Source organism: Felis catus, chromosome C1 (genome assembly GCF_018350175.1).
Source record: "Felis catus isolate Fca126 chromosome C1, F.catus_Fca126_mat1.0, whole genome shotgun sequence".
Lineage (NCBI taxonomy): Eukaryota > Metazoa > Chordata > Mammalia > Carnivora > Felidae > Felis > Felis catus.
This window is the reverse complement of record NC_058375.1, coordinates 195,400,773-195,417,854: the sequence shown is the minus strand read 5'-3', so window position 1 is coordinate 195,417,854 and position 17,082 is coordinate 195,400,773. Positions and strand designations below refer to the sequence as shown.

The 17,082-nt window shown below is 36.2% G+C and overlaps 1 protein-coding gene across 1 annotated transcript in view; it reads right to left on the bottom strand.

Moving 5' to 3' along the window:
- CPS1 (carbamoyl-phosphate synthase 1) overlaps nt 1–17,082 on the bottom strand; it is a 127,945-nt gene that overhangs the window by 80,375 nt on the left and 30,488 nt on the right. The window contains exons 6-13 of the mRNA XM_019838609.3: nt 14,209–14,301; nt 11,310–11,399; nt 9,467–9,595; nt 8,350–8,456; nt 7,358–7,496; nt 6,655–6,732; nt 4,712–4,810; nt 2,984–3,079 (exon numbers count right to left, since the gene is read on the bottom strand). Of these exons, the coding sequence (XP_019694168.1) occupies nt 2,984–3,079; nt 4,712–4,810; nt 6,655–6,732; nt 7,358–7,496; nt 8,350–8,456; nt 9,467–9,595; nt 11,310–11,399; nt 14,209–14,301 (831 nt within the window). The remainder of the gene's footprint in view (nt 1–2,983; nt 3,080–4,711; nt 4,811–6,654; nt 6,733–7,357; nt 7,497–8,349; nt 8,457–9,466; nt 9,596–11,309; nt 11,400–14,208; nt 14,302–17,082) is intronic.

Sequence of the window (17,082 nt, the reverse complement as noted above, 5' to 3'; positions counted from 1 at the left end):
CTGAAAAAACAAAAGGACACAGAATCTGAACATAAAGTCTAAAGAAGAGAACGACCATACTCAAACAAACGGTTTGTATTGGGAGGCAAAACGTATAGGTCATTCTGTGGGCTGCAGAAATCAGTAATGGGACTAGAAAGAAAAAGAAAGACTAACGTTTGGTGAAAGGAAGGAAAAAATTGCTTGAAAACAAAACTATCCAAAAAGAACTGGCTGCCCTATGTGGTTCACCCTGAATTCCTTGCCACTAGAGGCATCAGGCAAAACTTAAGATAACGTCTATAGAATTTAACTAGAGGTCTACAAATACTGCTGAACTTTATAGCTCAATTGACCTTAAAAGACTAAAGAAAATATCTTAAAAACTTTGAAATTAGTAAACTATAAAATAGAACCACAGGCAACATCAAAGAAGCCTCCCTTTGCAATGTTTGTCAGAGACCAACACGGAATGTACTTTTAAAATGCAAGATGATGTGCTCCCTTGCTGGAAGCATCAGGAGCCTTCTGCTGAATTCCATCTTTTTATATTTTAATGCCTGCCTTAGTGCTTCAACAAAAAGCATTATACACTGTGTATACATGTTATATTAATAGAAAATGACCAAATGGCAAAAAATAAAATAAAATAAAAATTTCTGTGTGTGTGTGTGTGTGTGTGTGTAAAGGTATTCATAGCCCTATCTTATGCCTCACATCTGCAGATACCTCAGAAATAATTCTTCATGTAAGCTATGAAGGATAATAGCTTTATAAACCAGGATGAGTGTGACACTTAGCAAAATAATTATTATAAAATATGGCCATATGGCTCTTATTATTTTACCTATTACCATGTCAATTTTGAACACTCCTAAAACATCAACAAAATGTTCAGATGAAAGTATAAAAATCATCCTTGAAAGGCCTACATGTCCTTGGGGGAGAATCTGAATAAAATATTAAATCTATTTCATATTACTTTAAATTCAGATGATGCCTTAAAACTTATAATCTACTTTTTTATTAATTTATTTGATTTTTATACCCAGACTACAAGAGAAATTTCTACCTCACAGATGAAAAAATTGACATTCAATAAGGTTAAATGACTTGCTAAAGACCTGATAAATGGCAAAATTAGGGCTCTAATCCAAGTCTTATGATTCAAGTTCTATGCCCTTTCCTCAATATGAGTCATCTCTCAAGAGTTTAAGAGAGTGATTTTAAAAAAGTATGATTAATTTTTTTGAACAAATACACACAAATAAGCAAATGCATTTAAAATATGGGTTGGAACTTAAATAATTAAGTCTAAACTGAGAACATGTCATCAATAGAACTTACAGAAGGTCTAACTACTGAAGAAAAGCACTGACAGACTTAAGTATTTTCCTGTACAAGGAATATAGCTATTTTCCTATACAAGGAATATAGCTACTTTTGTAAATCAAATTACATAGGTAAAGTTCCATAAATGACTGTGATGAGTGTTTATACATTTTAAAACTTAGACATAATTTCAAACTATTTTAATAAATTTTCTAACTTTTTTCTAATATAGTTCTGGTTATAATACATGCACCATCTGATTATTTTAAAATATTTAGTTCATGAATTCTTTTCTACTAACTTCTTAATCACAACACTTTATCTAATAATGCCTATTCTTCAGTTAAAATGTATAACTTCACCTAATGGATGTAAAGCACGTAAAAAAAATACAAGCTATGAAAATACTAGTCCTTTATAAAACTACCAAATAGGATTTAAAAGTATGCTAATTAAATGTATTTACAAGCCCTGAATGTACTTACATTGTTTTCTAACCAATCTAAACCATTGGACATCCTCTAACTATACAAAGAGAAATTGAATCGTACTACAATAAAGTAAAGTAGTCCTTGAAAATGTGCACAAAAAACACATGTGCATGTGAGTGTATACACCTATGCATGTATGGAGAAGAATATTAAAAAATAAAAACAAATGGGAAGAAGAGTAAGGTAATTGGGGACTGCATTCTGTTTTTTCAACAGACATCTGTCAGGTGAAAATCTTCATCTACAGAATATTGAATAAAACAAAAAGAAAAATTCTGGCCAATTATTTTTCTGTGTTTGTTGCCCTAGTTTCCCGCCACCTTCAATGCGTTGCTTTCTCCTAGCCAGGTCTCTGGTGAATGGATTTATACTGCAAAGCCAGAGGCAAAGTCACAGAAGAGCTCACATGGCCACTGGATGGCTGATTAGCACCAAAATAGGGATATCCAAGGAAATGAGGACACCAAAGAGATACCAGATTAGCTCCTTAATAGAAATACAAGTACAGTGAATTTTTTCTAAAGGTTTATTTTGCTATGACAAAGAGTTGGGGAGATCTTGAAAGACTTTGAAGAAACAGGAAGGGTGTTCTTCCCAACATGAGCATCAAATCCTCTTTTTCATGTAAACATCTGCCAAATCATTCTGGTGGGTCATCCAGCCCAAGTCACAGATGGGGAAATTGGGTCCCCTAGCGACAGATAATTGGGTCCCCTAGCGACATCTATAGCTTGGACAAAAGGCACTGATGCCTTTGCTCTCTCAACTGGATCTTGCCATTTCAACCATAGATGCCTGAAGCATCCTGTAGAGCATTCAAAATATCTTAGAGCCCAAATTCCCTCTTTCACACAAAACACAAGTATATTTTAAAAGCTCACTGCCTCAAAAACAATGAGCAACATCTGTAAATGTGGCTTTTTATGTTTTCGGTATAAATAGGTGGTAACATAGATAATTTTGGAGATCATGCCAAAGTTCTTGATTTGCAGGCGTGAAAAAGTTTAAGAAAGTTAAAATTTTTGCCTGTGATCAAAGTTTCTTTAATGTAAGATGTGTAAGGAATAGTTAAGGATATCAATTATAGTGACTTTGAAAGGAGGTAGTGTCATAAATCTAAATTATAAAATACTAATTGGACCCATTAAAGGAGTATATTAATTCTTACAAAGATCTCTCACCTTCATGGCTTTTACGGCTTGTGATCCTGAGTAGTCAAATTCACCTGCCTGACCAATGGATAGACCTCCTGATCCTAGGATAAGGACTTTGGAGACCTGTAAGCAGTAAGAAAATGACATTGCTTTGATTAGGAAGATGGGGGAAATAGGCATTTTCAAGAGTGGAGAACTCAAACTATATTGTCTAAGTTTACATGGTGATTTAAAGTACAATATTTTGAAAAATATCTAATATGTGAGGAAAAAGACTAAAAATTTAAACATTTCTAATTTCAAAGCAATTTCCAAAGTTCATGAAGCTTTTTTCATTTAAGTGAAAAATTGTGAGAAGAGGTCTACATTTTATTCAAAGATATATAAGTACCTAAAAATAATTACATAAATATATATTTAAATATGTATGTATATATTTAAATACATATATATATATATATATATATATATATATATATATATATATGATAAGAATCTCCCTAAAATTTAAATGTATTCCATTCAATATTCCTTGGTTTCCTTCTGGACAAAGGAGACCTGGGCTTTCCCTAATGGACAAATGAAAACATAGAAGGCAAGGGGACATGGATACACCTGCATATTCACATTTTTGCCTTTACAGTTCAGTGCCAGAAATATTTAAAGATAATGCAATAAGATAAAGCTCATATCTTGGCAACATACTGAACTTCTACAGACTGTTATGTGACTCCAATGAAATAATGATACTGCTTAGTTTTGAGCCACAAGTGCCAAACCCTTCAGAGAAGAAAGATACTCCTGCTCACTGCAAAAGACAAGGACTTGGGAAAATTGGTTTGCCTCAACAAATATTTATTGGATGCCTGCTACATGCGAAGACACTGTGAAATCCCAAACTGTGTCTTTTTCCTCATCATTAACAAAAAGATACACGTCTGAAGAACATGAGTTGATATTCTGAGAGAAACACTATATACTGTAAGTACATTGCTTTCTTTGGCTACTAAGAACCCACATTCCACATTGAGTGGGTAAATTACCTCCAATCTTTCCATCTCAGGCAAAGAGGCTGCCATGGAAATCCTTAAAACAGAGCATCCAACTCAAATTATCATTTTAATAAAACATATAATTCAATTATTTTTATTTATAAAGAGTCAATACATATATATATACTTGAAAATACATATACACTCTTCTAAATTTTATATAATAATGATGTGGGTATGTGTGCGGTTTAACTATGAAGGAAATGGGTAGAAACCTTAACATATTAACATATGTATTTAAATAAATAAGGATTCAAGTCTTGTGCTATAGTAATCCTTATCCATTTGCTTTTTAGAGGTAAAATAGTATTATTCTATTGAATAATAACTCTTCTCATTGAAACAAAAAATGTTCTATCATCAATAATGATTCTGTAATCTGAACTGTATCTCAAGCGTACATAAGACTATAGTTTATTAAGTAACAAAAAATGTGTCAAATTTGAAACTAAAAGCCTATTCTTTATTAAATTATTGTATTACAGATTTTCTAGAAGTAAACTGTAAAAGATTTTATATCAAAACAGGAAAATTCCATCAAGAACAGGCAAAATAATTAGATGCTAAAATGATGAGTAATTACCATATCACTAATCATCTCTTATAGACATTAAAATGGTTAACATCATTCACTTAAAAAAATTATCATATGATAGAGAAAATAAAAAATACATAAACCAAAAAGAAGCCCGCATATACTGACCTCCACTCGAGAGGCAACCAGTGCTGGCTTTGGCAGAACCGATGTGATTGTGGTACCTTTCTCTTTTTTTATCAGTGAGAAAAAAGAATCAAACAGGTACTAGAAAAAAATAGAACCAACAGGTTAGAAGCTGCAAAACTCATCAGGTTACTAGATAAAACATAGTATGGCCAGTTAAATTTGAACTTCAGATAAGTAACAGATACTTTTTTTTTAGGGTAAGTATTCATATGCACTATTTGGTTTTTGTTTTTTCTGCCAAAATTGGCAGACTAAATATTTACTATTATAAGAATTAGATCAAATAAACATTTCTAATTGTTCACTTCAAATCCCATCAGAAGAAAGTTTTCAGCAGACAGTGAACATTTCAGATAACGCCTTCTGAGAATGTCAAGTTTTCATCCCCTTAATTAGGGGTTATTTTCTTCTAAATGTTTTCTTCTAAATAAAACTCCAGTTATACAAAAGAAATTAAAGCTATATTGCATATATGTCCTAAAGTTCAAAATAAGTGGATTTTGAAAATTTCTATCCACTCTAAAAATATCTCTAAAGTTTATTCTTAGCTTTACCAATGAATTTACTTCCATTGTTTCACTAGACATGACAAATTTCAACAAAAATATTCATTTGGTAGCTTCGGCAGCACAAAGAAAAAGGATTAAGTACTACTGAATGTTGCATGCCTTAATTTCAATGTTCCTAATCTGATGTACTAATATAGGCAAAATATTTAAATTTTAAATAAAAAGAAAACAGTATTCACCATGCATTAGGCAATAGTGTATGTCACCAAATTTTCCTTATGCTTTTCATCATGGGTAGGTAATGGTATACTGATTTGGGCTATTAAGAATCATTATTTCCTGGGATGCCTGGGTGGCTCAGTGGGTTAAGCGTCCAACTTCAGCTCAGGTCATGATCTCACAGTTTGTGAGTTCGAGCCCTGCGTCGGGCTCTGTGCTGACAGCCCAGAGCCTGGAGCCTGCTTCAGATTCTGTGTCTCCCTCTCTCTCTGACCCTCCCCTGCTTGCACTCTCTCTCTCTCAAAAATAAGTAAACATTAAAAACATTGTTTTTAAATCATTATTTCCTGATAATATTAAAAAATAAAAAGCATAAATATCTGAAAAGGCAATTCACAGGTGAGAAAGCAGACTTTACAGAGGGAAAATTCTGATTCTCTTCATTTTACCTAGGTGCCTTTTCTGAGAATATCTGCCGACAAGGAAGAACTGTCAGCATGACTAGTGGAGGCCTTAGAGTGTGGGGGAGGAAGTCACACCAGACTTTCCAGACTTTTGTGAGTGTCACCAGAAGCTTGTGTTTGGAAAGATGACTTTGAACACTGAACCAAAGAGTCACACACAAAAATAAAAATATTTAAATTAAAAACAAAATTCTTCTAGGCATTCCTTGTGGTTCTCTTCTTAAGCCATCTGACTCACATATATGTGCATGCACGCCCTCTCCGCTCCCTCATACCCCTGCCCTTCTTCCTTCTCCCACTGCTGTTTATTCTCCCTTCCTGGCTATACAACCAGTTGCCATAGGGATTTTTGTGAAGTCACAGATGGGGGATTAAAATTTCATTTCAGTTATGAGAACAAGAGAGCAAGAGGGAATTCATTTGCATAGTACAACCATTGTAAATTTCAGAACTAAATATATTAGAATGATAATGATTTAAGTAAAAATAGCATCACATCAGGTTTCGTAAGGGTTTTCCCACTTTAAATTTTAAAGAAGATAGAAATTTCGTCCATGATATTCATGGGGAAATTTTAGTACAATGTGTGTGTTATCAAAGTATTCTTCTTGAAAATATTCTTACCCAAGATCATCTGGGCTCACTATTTTTGTTTCCCAAGTTTTCACATTAATACATTTCTGATTTTAAAAAAGACTAAGTGTACAATAGGTCTTATTTTCTGACATACCTCAGTGTCTGTTGGGCCTGGGCTGACCTCTGGGTGGAATTGCACACCAAAGAAGGGTTTGCTTTCATGCATAATCCCCTAAAGGAATAAGAAATAGGAAGAAATTCCTTCTGTAACAATGAATGTTAACCAGGACTGTATACTACTTAGCGGACAATAAAGTCCAAATAAAAACACTAAGTTAAATGCTTAAAGACATTCTAGCAGCTAACAGCCATAATAAAAACAGGCCAACAAAGACTCAACCAAATGTGGTTCCCTCAATAAAAACAACTGATTTGGTCTATAGCCTTTGGGCCCTCCTCCCCAGGGTCTCAGAATAAACTCAAATCTTCTTATCTCCAACTCCTAAATTACTTCTCCAAGGGTCTTCTCAAAGGCTACTTCAGAGCTAAGTGAGTCCCAGAGACCCATATGGACTAGGTCCAAACAGATCTCCACCAAATGCCCATTAGCAATCGATGTGAAAGACAGTCACTGATTAACCACTCACAGAGTGGATCTTAATGAGTCAATTGATGAGAGAATAAGACAGAAATGACTTTTTAAAAAGCAGAGGGCCATGGGAAATAACCTATAAGAGGAGTTCTTATACACACACACACGTCAAAAAAAGCCCACATAAACAAGGTATGTGTATAACAGAGTATTAAAAGCCCAGCATTACTCATTGCCAACTGAACAGGTTTATTGAGGGCCCTACCTCATTGGTTTGATCGTTGACATTCACAAAAAGTGGTTTCCAGCCAGCAGGAAGGGTGTTGTCCAGGGCATAGCCATGATTCTGAGCAGTAATGAAAGCCTGTCTGTTTGTGATATTCAAAACAGGCTGATTCTGCCCTCTGGAGGGAAAAGGGGAGAAAGAATAAGGAAAAGGAAAAGTGAAGAGAAGAATATAAATACATTTGTTGTAAAACAGTGAACAAGTAAAGCCTATTAAAATGTGAAAGTTTCAATTGCTTAGTGAAAATTACTCTGTGAGAAAAGTCACAGATTGTTAATCCCAATAATTTTAGCAACAAAAATCAATTCAGGAAGCTTTGCTGTGTGCTAAATAGCAGGTCTATTAAACTTGTACAATTTTAGAAAAGGGAGAACTGCACTCATAACAAAAAGTTAAGAATTGCTCACTAGCTTAACAGAGAGACAAATATAAGTGATTTATTTTAAGGGAGCTAGGTAATTTTAAAGCCAGAGAGTGTGGGGGAAATAATAAAGAGATGACTCTGTCCTGAATTATTCTGAATTACACTTCATGCGGGGGTGGGGGGGGGGCGTGGAGGAAAGCTCCATATTAAATAAATTGGCATCATGTGGGGTCAGAAGTAAAACCAAGAGGATTGAAGACTTCCCGGTTCTTAAGTCACACTAGAGTCCTACAATGTTAGAAACCAGAACAGTTTCCCTTAGAATATCATTTGATATTCTATCATTTGATAATGTCATTTGATATTACAACCTCAATTTATGCCAAGGGAAGGAAAATAACTTTAAACGACAGCAACGTTATTGTTAGAGAAGGCTGCCTTTCAAAAATGTAATAAAAGTGGTATCGGGTAGTCAGACAACTGTGAACCATGTAATAGTACAGTTATCTGTTTTTTCTAAAGAAAATGGCATGTAGTCTTTTGCGTTTAGTTATTGACAGCATTGCAGATCCAGTGTGACCTGTAAACAGAAGCATAACTATCTCACCTGTTGGCCATGGACATCTTGTAGGTTTTAGCACCAGCAGCCAATCCTGTTATTAAATTTCCTGTACTGATTCCAAACAATGGCTCCTTACGATCACTCTCCAAAACCTAATACAGGGAGAATTTTTATGAACTAGAGTACAGTCCCCGCACCCCCCCCCCCCCAAAAAAAAATGCTGCCTCTGGAGGAATAAAAATGAAGCATCCTTTTTTTTTTCTTAATTAACAAGAAAATAGTAATTGAATAAAAAGTTAAGGCTATAGGGGCACCGAGGTGGCTCAGTCGGTTGGGCATCCGACCCTTGATTTTGGCTCAGATCATGAGCTCACGGTAGTGAGATGGAGCCCCTGTGCTGACAGTGCAGAACCTGCTTGGGATATTCTCTCTCCCTCTCTCTCTCTGCCCATCTCCCTCTCATGTGTGTGTACTCTCTCAAAATAAATAAACTTAAAAAAAGAGTTATAAATAAGAACATGAGGGGCGCCTGGGTGGCTCAGTCGGTAAAGCATCCGACTTCGGCTCAGGTCACAATCTCGCGGTCCGTGAGTTTCGAGCCCCGCCGTCGGCCTCTGGGCTGATGGCCCAGAGCCTGGAGCCTGCTTCCGATTCTGTGTCTCCCTCTCTCTCTGCCCCTCCCCCGTTCATGCTCTGTCTCTCTCTGTCTCTCTCTGTCTCAAAAATAAATAAAACGTTAAAAAAAAATTAAAAAAAACATGACTGACAAATTTGTAGCATTAGAATTCAATAAAATGTACTTAATAAACTAAATAAAATTTAATGTTTCTTTAGAAACCTGAAGGTGTTGTAGGTACCAAAGTCATGGTGAGAAACGTGAATTGTCATTTTACGACTGTACAGAGAGACACATTTGGAGGTTGGACTCCTGCTCTCTTGAATCGAGGACACAATCCCAGTTACTTTGCCTAAAGAAAGGTTTCTTTTGCCTCTGGTACTCTCTCCTCCCATACTGTGTCTGCTGACACTGCCTCAGAGGTCATAGACAGGAGTGGAAAAGAATATGGGAATACCTAAAATATATTACAGCCTTTGTGACAGTTACATAGCAGAGTCCCTCCACCTCACACACAGATACACACTACCCCCAGGAGCATTGTACCTTTTTGACATTCTGAATTAGTGGTTGTGCAAGAGCTGGGTTCCCGGGTCCTCCGGCAATTAAAAGCCCATCATACTCCATGTTGGTGAAATCATGATTCCAGGGAACTAAATGCACTTCTGCTCCTCGCTAGAAAAGAAATGCAAAAATAATCAATTTAATAACATTTTTCTTTGCCAAAGTAGAATTTTGCCTAGACCTTCTCTTGATTAACCACTCCCTAATGGGGAAAAAGAGTACATGATTCAAACGAATAATGCTGAGTGGAAAATTCTTTGGTGGCTCACCGTATTTTGTCTAATATAGATGGAGCCAGTGGTCAACAGAAAGTGAAGAAAAAACATGTTTAAAGTTTTGATCCTGAAAAAAATAATGTACTTTCCCATATTTCAGGAGGTTTCAGAGCCTAAAAAAATTCCTGACTGGGCACCCAGGAATATTATTTTCACAAGCTGTGGTAGAGAGTTATTTTAAAAAAGAGAGAGAGAAATCCATTTTCTGCAAAATTATGCTAGTCTACCTCTCATCTTTTTCAATTTTGCTTTTTTTACCTGACCAAATATTTTTGGCAGCCTTCTTTCCTAGCGTTTTCTCATATTATCTGTAGTATATGTATTGTCATTGAATAATTAGAACTTTTGTATATAGAAGTGGGTAGGAAGACATCTTTGATGGTTTCCCTAGAAACATTTCCTGAGACAAGAATTTGAGAAAAAGAAGTTTATTTGGATGGGTTTCTAAGAAGTGACACTGTGACACACGCCAATAAATTATGCATTATCAAGTTCTATAAACACCTAGAGCTTCAGCCCACTGAGGAACTCTGAGTGTGTAGACAATCCACTCTCAAGATAGTTCAGTCATGGGGTAAGAGTTGAGATAGTTACACACTGAACTTCTCTTGACTTTAGGTAGGGGGTGCTCCAGGGATCATTAATTCTATAGTATTTCCTGCCAGTCAATAGGCTCCAACCAACTAAAGAGAGCCCTCAAGCAATGAAGTGCAGGCCTTTGCAACTGGAGGATGGGCTAAATGCCCTATAATGGTGAAATGAGAAAGAGATACAGATAGGCCATCGACAGCATCTGCTACTGAAGAGTCCATGCAAGTTTTTATTAATAAAATGGGCCAGAATTTAAAATCATGATTTAGATCATTTGGCTGATACTCTCGAACGAAGAGAAGGTGAATTGAAGAATTCCTCTGTACGCACAACGATTTTGGTATTATGGAAATATCTGTGTATGTGCGCGTATGAGAGAGAGAGAGAGAGAGAGGAACAGAAACAGAAAGACATAGGTAGGGAGAGAGATGGAGAAGTGGGATAAGGAGAAATCCCAACAAAACAGTATTTAAGGAAACATTATAATGGTTACATTCTCCTGCAGAATTTTTAAGGTTTAATTTTAATTGGTTGCCTAAGAGTTTATACGAAGCAATGTGAAAGTTTGTACTCTATCAGGGCATGATCCCTGAAAACATTTGTCACATAATAATTGTACTCCAATGGAGGAGTTCTCCAACTGATTCTCAATTTTTGGCCATCTCTAAACTCAAAGAAAATAAGCATGGCATGTCTCAGAATGTCAGTCAATAAGTGATAAGAAGTCATCACTCTTCTGTTTGTGGCCTTTAAAGATTTTTTAAAAACACACTCCACATCTCTAATTTTAACAGGAATAAATTTTATTTTGTAGATCAAAGAGAGCAAAAAGAGAATGGATCCCCTGACATTCTGAGAGAACACATTAGCTTTCTCTGAAACAGAAAAAGGAAATCAGTTTCACACTAAAAAGGTCCATATTACAAATCCTCACCCTCAAGATGCAACAAATTACTTACCTTTACTAGAAGGCGAATTACATTGTTTTTAATGCCACAGTCTACAGCTACCACTTTTGTGGGGTTTCCTTTGCCATACACCTTGACATCCTGCCATTTGAAAATGCAGAGAGTGAGAGGGAAGGTCTAGCTGTGAGCAGCACACCAATATCATAAACACATCATATCATAACACCTGAAGATGCTTAGCACTTACATTGGTAACAGGGTGATTGCTGACTACTAGGGAGTGACTGGCAGTTAACAATCAATGTGGAAGAAAGGCACAGCAAGTGCCACAGACTGCACCTTTTCTTATGAAGCAAAGGGTACTTTGCTGTTTTACATAAAATGTAGATTACAGTAATAACAATGGTCCCTGAGAAATTGGTTGCTTCCATAGTTAACAATAATCTCTCCCATGATTTGCCTCATTAACAACCAGTGGCAACGGAATTTTCAAGTATTACCGCCTGATTCAGCACTAGGCAGATGCGGTAATAGATATATCATGCCTTAAATACCACTTGATCTTCAACTTGTAATAAAGGCTGGATGGGGTAGAGCTGTTGTGCATTAGGTTTATGCAGTGGGGCTAATGGATAAAATCAGGATGAGAATCGGATGATTGCTAAGCTAGTGTAGACCACTGGTCTCTTTAGGTTACTATGCATTTATCCGCATTGAAATGATAGGCTTCATAAAAGGATCCCCAAGCATATGATAATCATTACCTACATCTTAAGCACTGCTTGGAGTCAGACCCATTTTCACAGGCATTTACCCAAGAATTAGTTCCCCAAAGTCATAAAAGGAGAAATAATAGAAACAGAAAGCCTAGAGGACTGGGTGCCGACACGGATTTCAGCTTTGAGAATTATCTAGTATATTCTGAATTTAGGATGATTTCAATGTTTCCAAAAACTTTTAGATAAAAGTTGCAACCTGGATATTTGAAAGAGTATTTTACTTTAACTGAAATATCTACTCTCTACTCTCCACTCTCCACACACTCTATAGAATGGCAAATGACAATCTTTAGACTGTACTTGAAAAAATATATATAAAGTTTGTCACATTTTTTCTTTAGCTAACTATCCTAAAGAAAAAAATACCCCATTCTTTCCATGATCTGCAGAAATTATTGCTGAGCTGATCTATAAATGCTACAGATAATCTCTCTCCTCACATAATTTGAAAAAATATATACTTATTTTTAACCTTAGGCTTCTGCTACAAAATAAAGCAATATTACCATCTAGTTGTAGCTACATCAAATTGCAATTACAAGACAATGAATTAAGTTATCAACCATATCCAAATAAAACTCATAGAATATAGTCTGATACAAATATGCATTTTATCACAGTTACAATGAAATTATTTACTTGCACCAAGCATCAAGAAACAGGGCCAGTTTTCACCATTGCAATCTCTCTCTTCATATGATGTATATAAAAATACAGGTAGGCTCCTTTTTTCTAGTCTCTACACAAATACATTATATGCTCTTCATACAGAATGGCAGCAGTTTTAAGCAAGAATTCACAGACACATGAATATATGAATTTGTATTATGACTCTTGAAGAGAGGAATATGTTATGCAGTGTTTTTAACCTCATTACCACAGAATTTTTTTAAGGTGAATTTCTCTAGGTCAACATTTCTTACATGTGGAAAATCCTACACTAGATCCCCAAGGTAGCTCTCAATTCTAAAAGGAAAAATAGCACTTTTTCATGCTGTGTCTCAGACCAAATCACTTCACAGGGAAATGTCTAGAAAAAAATACAGAAAAATAGTTCCATGCCATTTGAATGGACAAATTTTGGAATTAAAAACAAGAGATTACTGCATACGGCATGATCAAATTTCAATTATAAACAATTACATATAATTTAAAATTCACTGTCTTTAACAACTCATCTTTCTTATGCTTCAGCATCCTGTGAATGCATGTCTGAGCCCAACATCAAGGCTCAGTACTGATTGTCTAGGACCTATAATCCTTGTCTCCCATTTCCATGTGAATAGAAATAGGAACAGGAATACCAGATAATATCGACATGTGTTTTCTCTGAGGCTGACATGCTATTAATCAGGCAATTTTCGGTCCTTTAATAACATTTTCTTAAGAAAAGGCCCTGGTGGGGGCACCTGGGTGGCTCAGTCGCTTAAGTGTCCAGCTTTGGCTCAGGTCATGATCTCATGGTTCATGAGTTTGAGCAGTGAGTCGGGCTCAGTGCTGACAGCTCAGAGTCTGGAGCCTGCTTTGGATTTTGTGTCTTCCTCTCTCTCTACACCTCCCCCACTCGTTCTCTCTCTTTCTCTCTCTCTCTCTCTCAAAAATAAATAAACATTATTTATTTTTTAAAATTTTTTTATTTTTTAAAAATAAATAAACATTATTTATTTTTTATTTAAAAAAGAAAAAAAGAACCTGGTGGACCAAAGTTCTCACAGCTGGAATTCTTCATGAAATGTTGTTCTCCATAGCCATTCTGATTGATGCTAGATCAATGCAAGTAAAAGTTACTAACTTTAAATTTTTGTTTTAACGTTTATTTATTTTTGAGACAGAGAGAGACAGAGGATGAATGGGGGAGGGGCAGAGAGAGAGGGAGACACAGAATCGGAAGCAGGCTCCAGGCTCTGAGCCATCAGCCCAGAGCCTGACACGGGGCTCTAACTCACAGACCGTGAGATCGTGACCTGAGCTGAAGTCGGACGCTTAACAGACTGAGCCACCCAGGCGCCCCAAAAAGTTACTAACTTTAAACGGAATGATTTGTATATTTCAGATGCTATGAGATCCTTTTTTCCCTCAACTCTGGTGCTTCAGGAAGATGACCTCTGTCTCAGTGAAGATTTTGATATTACAAGAAATAAAACTACAAAATGTGAAGGGAAATCTCTCACCTTGGTTGAAACCTCAGCGATCAAATTCTGCTTATTTGGATCCACGAAATCCACAGACTGACCTTCAAATTCAATCTTCCCGAGCATGGTACCCTGTCAAATCAAAAAATTAGACAGTTAAAAGGGAGCAACAGTCAAGGTGCTAACAGGATCCATTCACAGGGACCTACACAGCAGCTCCAAGATCTAAATGTCTTTATAACTACTCAAAACCATCAGCAGAAAGAAGATCCTCATCTTCTCAACCTGGAAAGATGCATGGTACATTTTGAGAAATGCTCTGGGAAGTACAATTCATTTTTTTAGGGCTGAGATTGTGACCTGGAGTAAGCAAGATCAAAAGGCATCAGAATTCAGGCCTCCAAGCTCCAGACTGGTGCCAATTAAACTATTTAGGCTACCTATTCCCTTAGTGCATATGACCTAAAGATAGTTCATGGGAGACATGGACAAAACAATCTATTGAGAAGAAAATAAGAAATCTAAAAATTGTCGAAAATCGAAAAGAATGAGAATTAATTACATTATGATAGTAAAATTCATTCACAAAAAGATGTGAAATGCGGGCACCTGGCTGGTTCAGTCAGTAAAGCATGTGACTCGATCTCGAGGTTATGAGTTTGAGCCCCACAGTGGGCATAGAGATAACTTGAAAGAAGAGAAAGAAAGAAAGAAAGAAAGAAAGAAAGAAAGAAAGAAAGAAAGAAAGAAAGAAAGAAAGAAAGAAAGAAAGAAAGAAAGAAAGAGAGAAAGAGGGGTGCCTGGGTGGCTCAGTCGGTTGGGTGTCCGACTTCAGCTCAGGTCATGATCTCATGGGTTTGGCCCGCATCGGGCTCTGTGCTGACAGCTCAAAGCCTGGAGCCTGCTTCAGATTCTGTGTCTCCCTCTATCTCTGCCCCTCCCCCACTTGCACTTTGTCTCCCTCTGTCTCAAAAATAAATAAACATTAAAAAAAAATTTTAAAAGAAAGAAAGAAAGAGAAAGAAAGAAAGATGAAATGCCAAGTAAGTCATCAATTTTGAGACGAAGCATTGAAAATATTCACTGCTTTAGATATGTAAATGTCCAGGTGTCCTTAAGGACCTGAACTTTAAAGAATGTTTAGACCTCTCTGAAGTTTTCACAAATTAGCCTTGCTAGCTGAAGATGGCAAATGTTTTCTTATTATTAGCAATGTCTTGAGATTTACTTATTAGTAAGTCTAGTTTTTTTCTATTTAGAAAAATGGCATGTTACATTTAGTAATCAAGACTTTATTAGGGGTGGGAGGGAGTCAAAATAATTCATTGATTTGCCTTTCTCCAAGGAAATTACTGCATTGAAGGAAAGAGAAAGAAGCTTTTGTTTCCTTTTGAAATGTATTCCTTAAGGGAAGAAGTAGTCACTTGGGAATGAGTGAGGGTAGAATGTACCAGCACATCATTCAAACATGATGGTTATTTCGATGTGATTATTAGACTGGAGTGCTACCTCACACTCTGGGAAAAAGAACTATAAACCACTTTTCACTTCCACGCTGGATTATTACATTTCATGATGGTCTCTATTTACTCTTATCATCCAAATCACAGAATTCCTTGACCATGTTTATGGATCCCTAATTTTGAAATGTGATTTTCAGTTCTCATTCCTTCTTTTTTTAAAGCATGCTGAATGAAATACAATCTTACCTTTCAACCTAAGATTAACAGAACAGAAAGTCACAAAATATACATTTTTAATATGAACCAACATAGTCAAATATAACCAACATAGTCAAATATAAGAGGCAATACTACTATTTTACCTGTGCTAATCCATTCAGCCTATTTTTTTAATATTTATTTTTGAGAGAGGAGTGTGTGTGTGGAGGAGGGGCAGAGAGAGGGAGACAGAGAATCCCGTGGGTCTCCCGCTCAAGAACTAAGAGATCATGACCTGAGCCAAAAATCAAGAGTCGAGAGTCAGACACTTAACTGACTGAGCCACCCAGGTGCCACTATTCAGCCGAATTTTGAGAATGTAACCACCTGTGATAAAAGAGGGTTCATCTTAAGCCAACATATCACATGAAGAGTACAATATAGTCTTGTAAAGCATTTTTCCAAATCATTAGGCTTGATTATATTTTTATTCACCCGCTGATTCTGCAGCCCAAATTGAATTTCCCAATTTTATTCCCTTCCCATTCAAGTAGCCTTACCACTGTTTACACTTCCACAATACCACTGGGCTAAGAAAACACAAGAATCAACTTGGGATGTACAATCTCATTAACATCTATTCTCAGGAAAATTATGAAGGAGGAAGTAAAAGCAGAGGTGAGGGACAGGATATTGTAAACTCTCACTGTCCTCCTTCTAGTCACGGGTATGTGGTGTGCCTTATTTACAAAGAGCTGTTTTCAGAAAGCTGTTCTTTCTGTGTACAGAGATCCTATGTCAATATACTTTCTAACAGGGAGTCTGCAACAGATTTGCTTGAAGAATCCATTTCACTTTGCAAATGTATCATTTATTATTTTTTTCTTTTTTATGTAATATAATTCAATGAAAAAAATTCAGTGGCATTTGGGGAATTTAGTTCATGGTAGTGAAGTAAAGTGTCTTTGTGTTTTGGGATGTGAAGATTTTGTGTATGAAAAAAAAATAGTGTCCTCCTCTCATAACAAGAAAAAGCAAGCAGATGGTGATGAGATATTGTCAAAGGAGGGGTCAGATGTTTCAGCTATGAGATGTGCCAACTAGAAGTTAAACTTATCTTTTATCACCTTGGTCTTTTGAACAGTCTTAAGAAAGAGTATATAATTGAGGTAACGTATGCAGGGCTCATTGGACACACTTATGAAATAGAACTCACTAATTTCACAGATAACCACTCCAAGGAAACCGAACA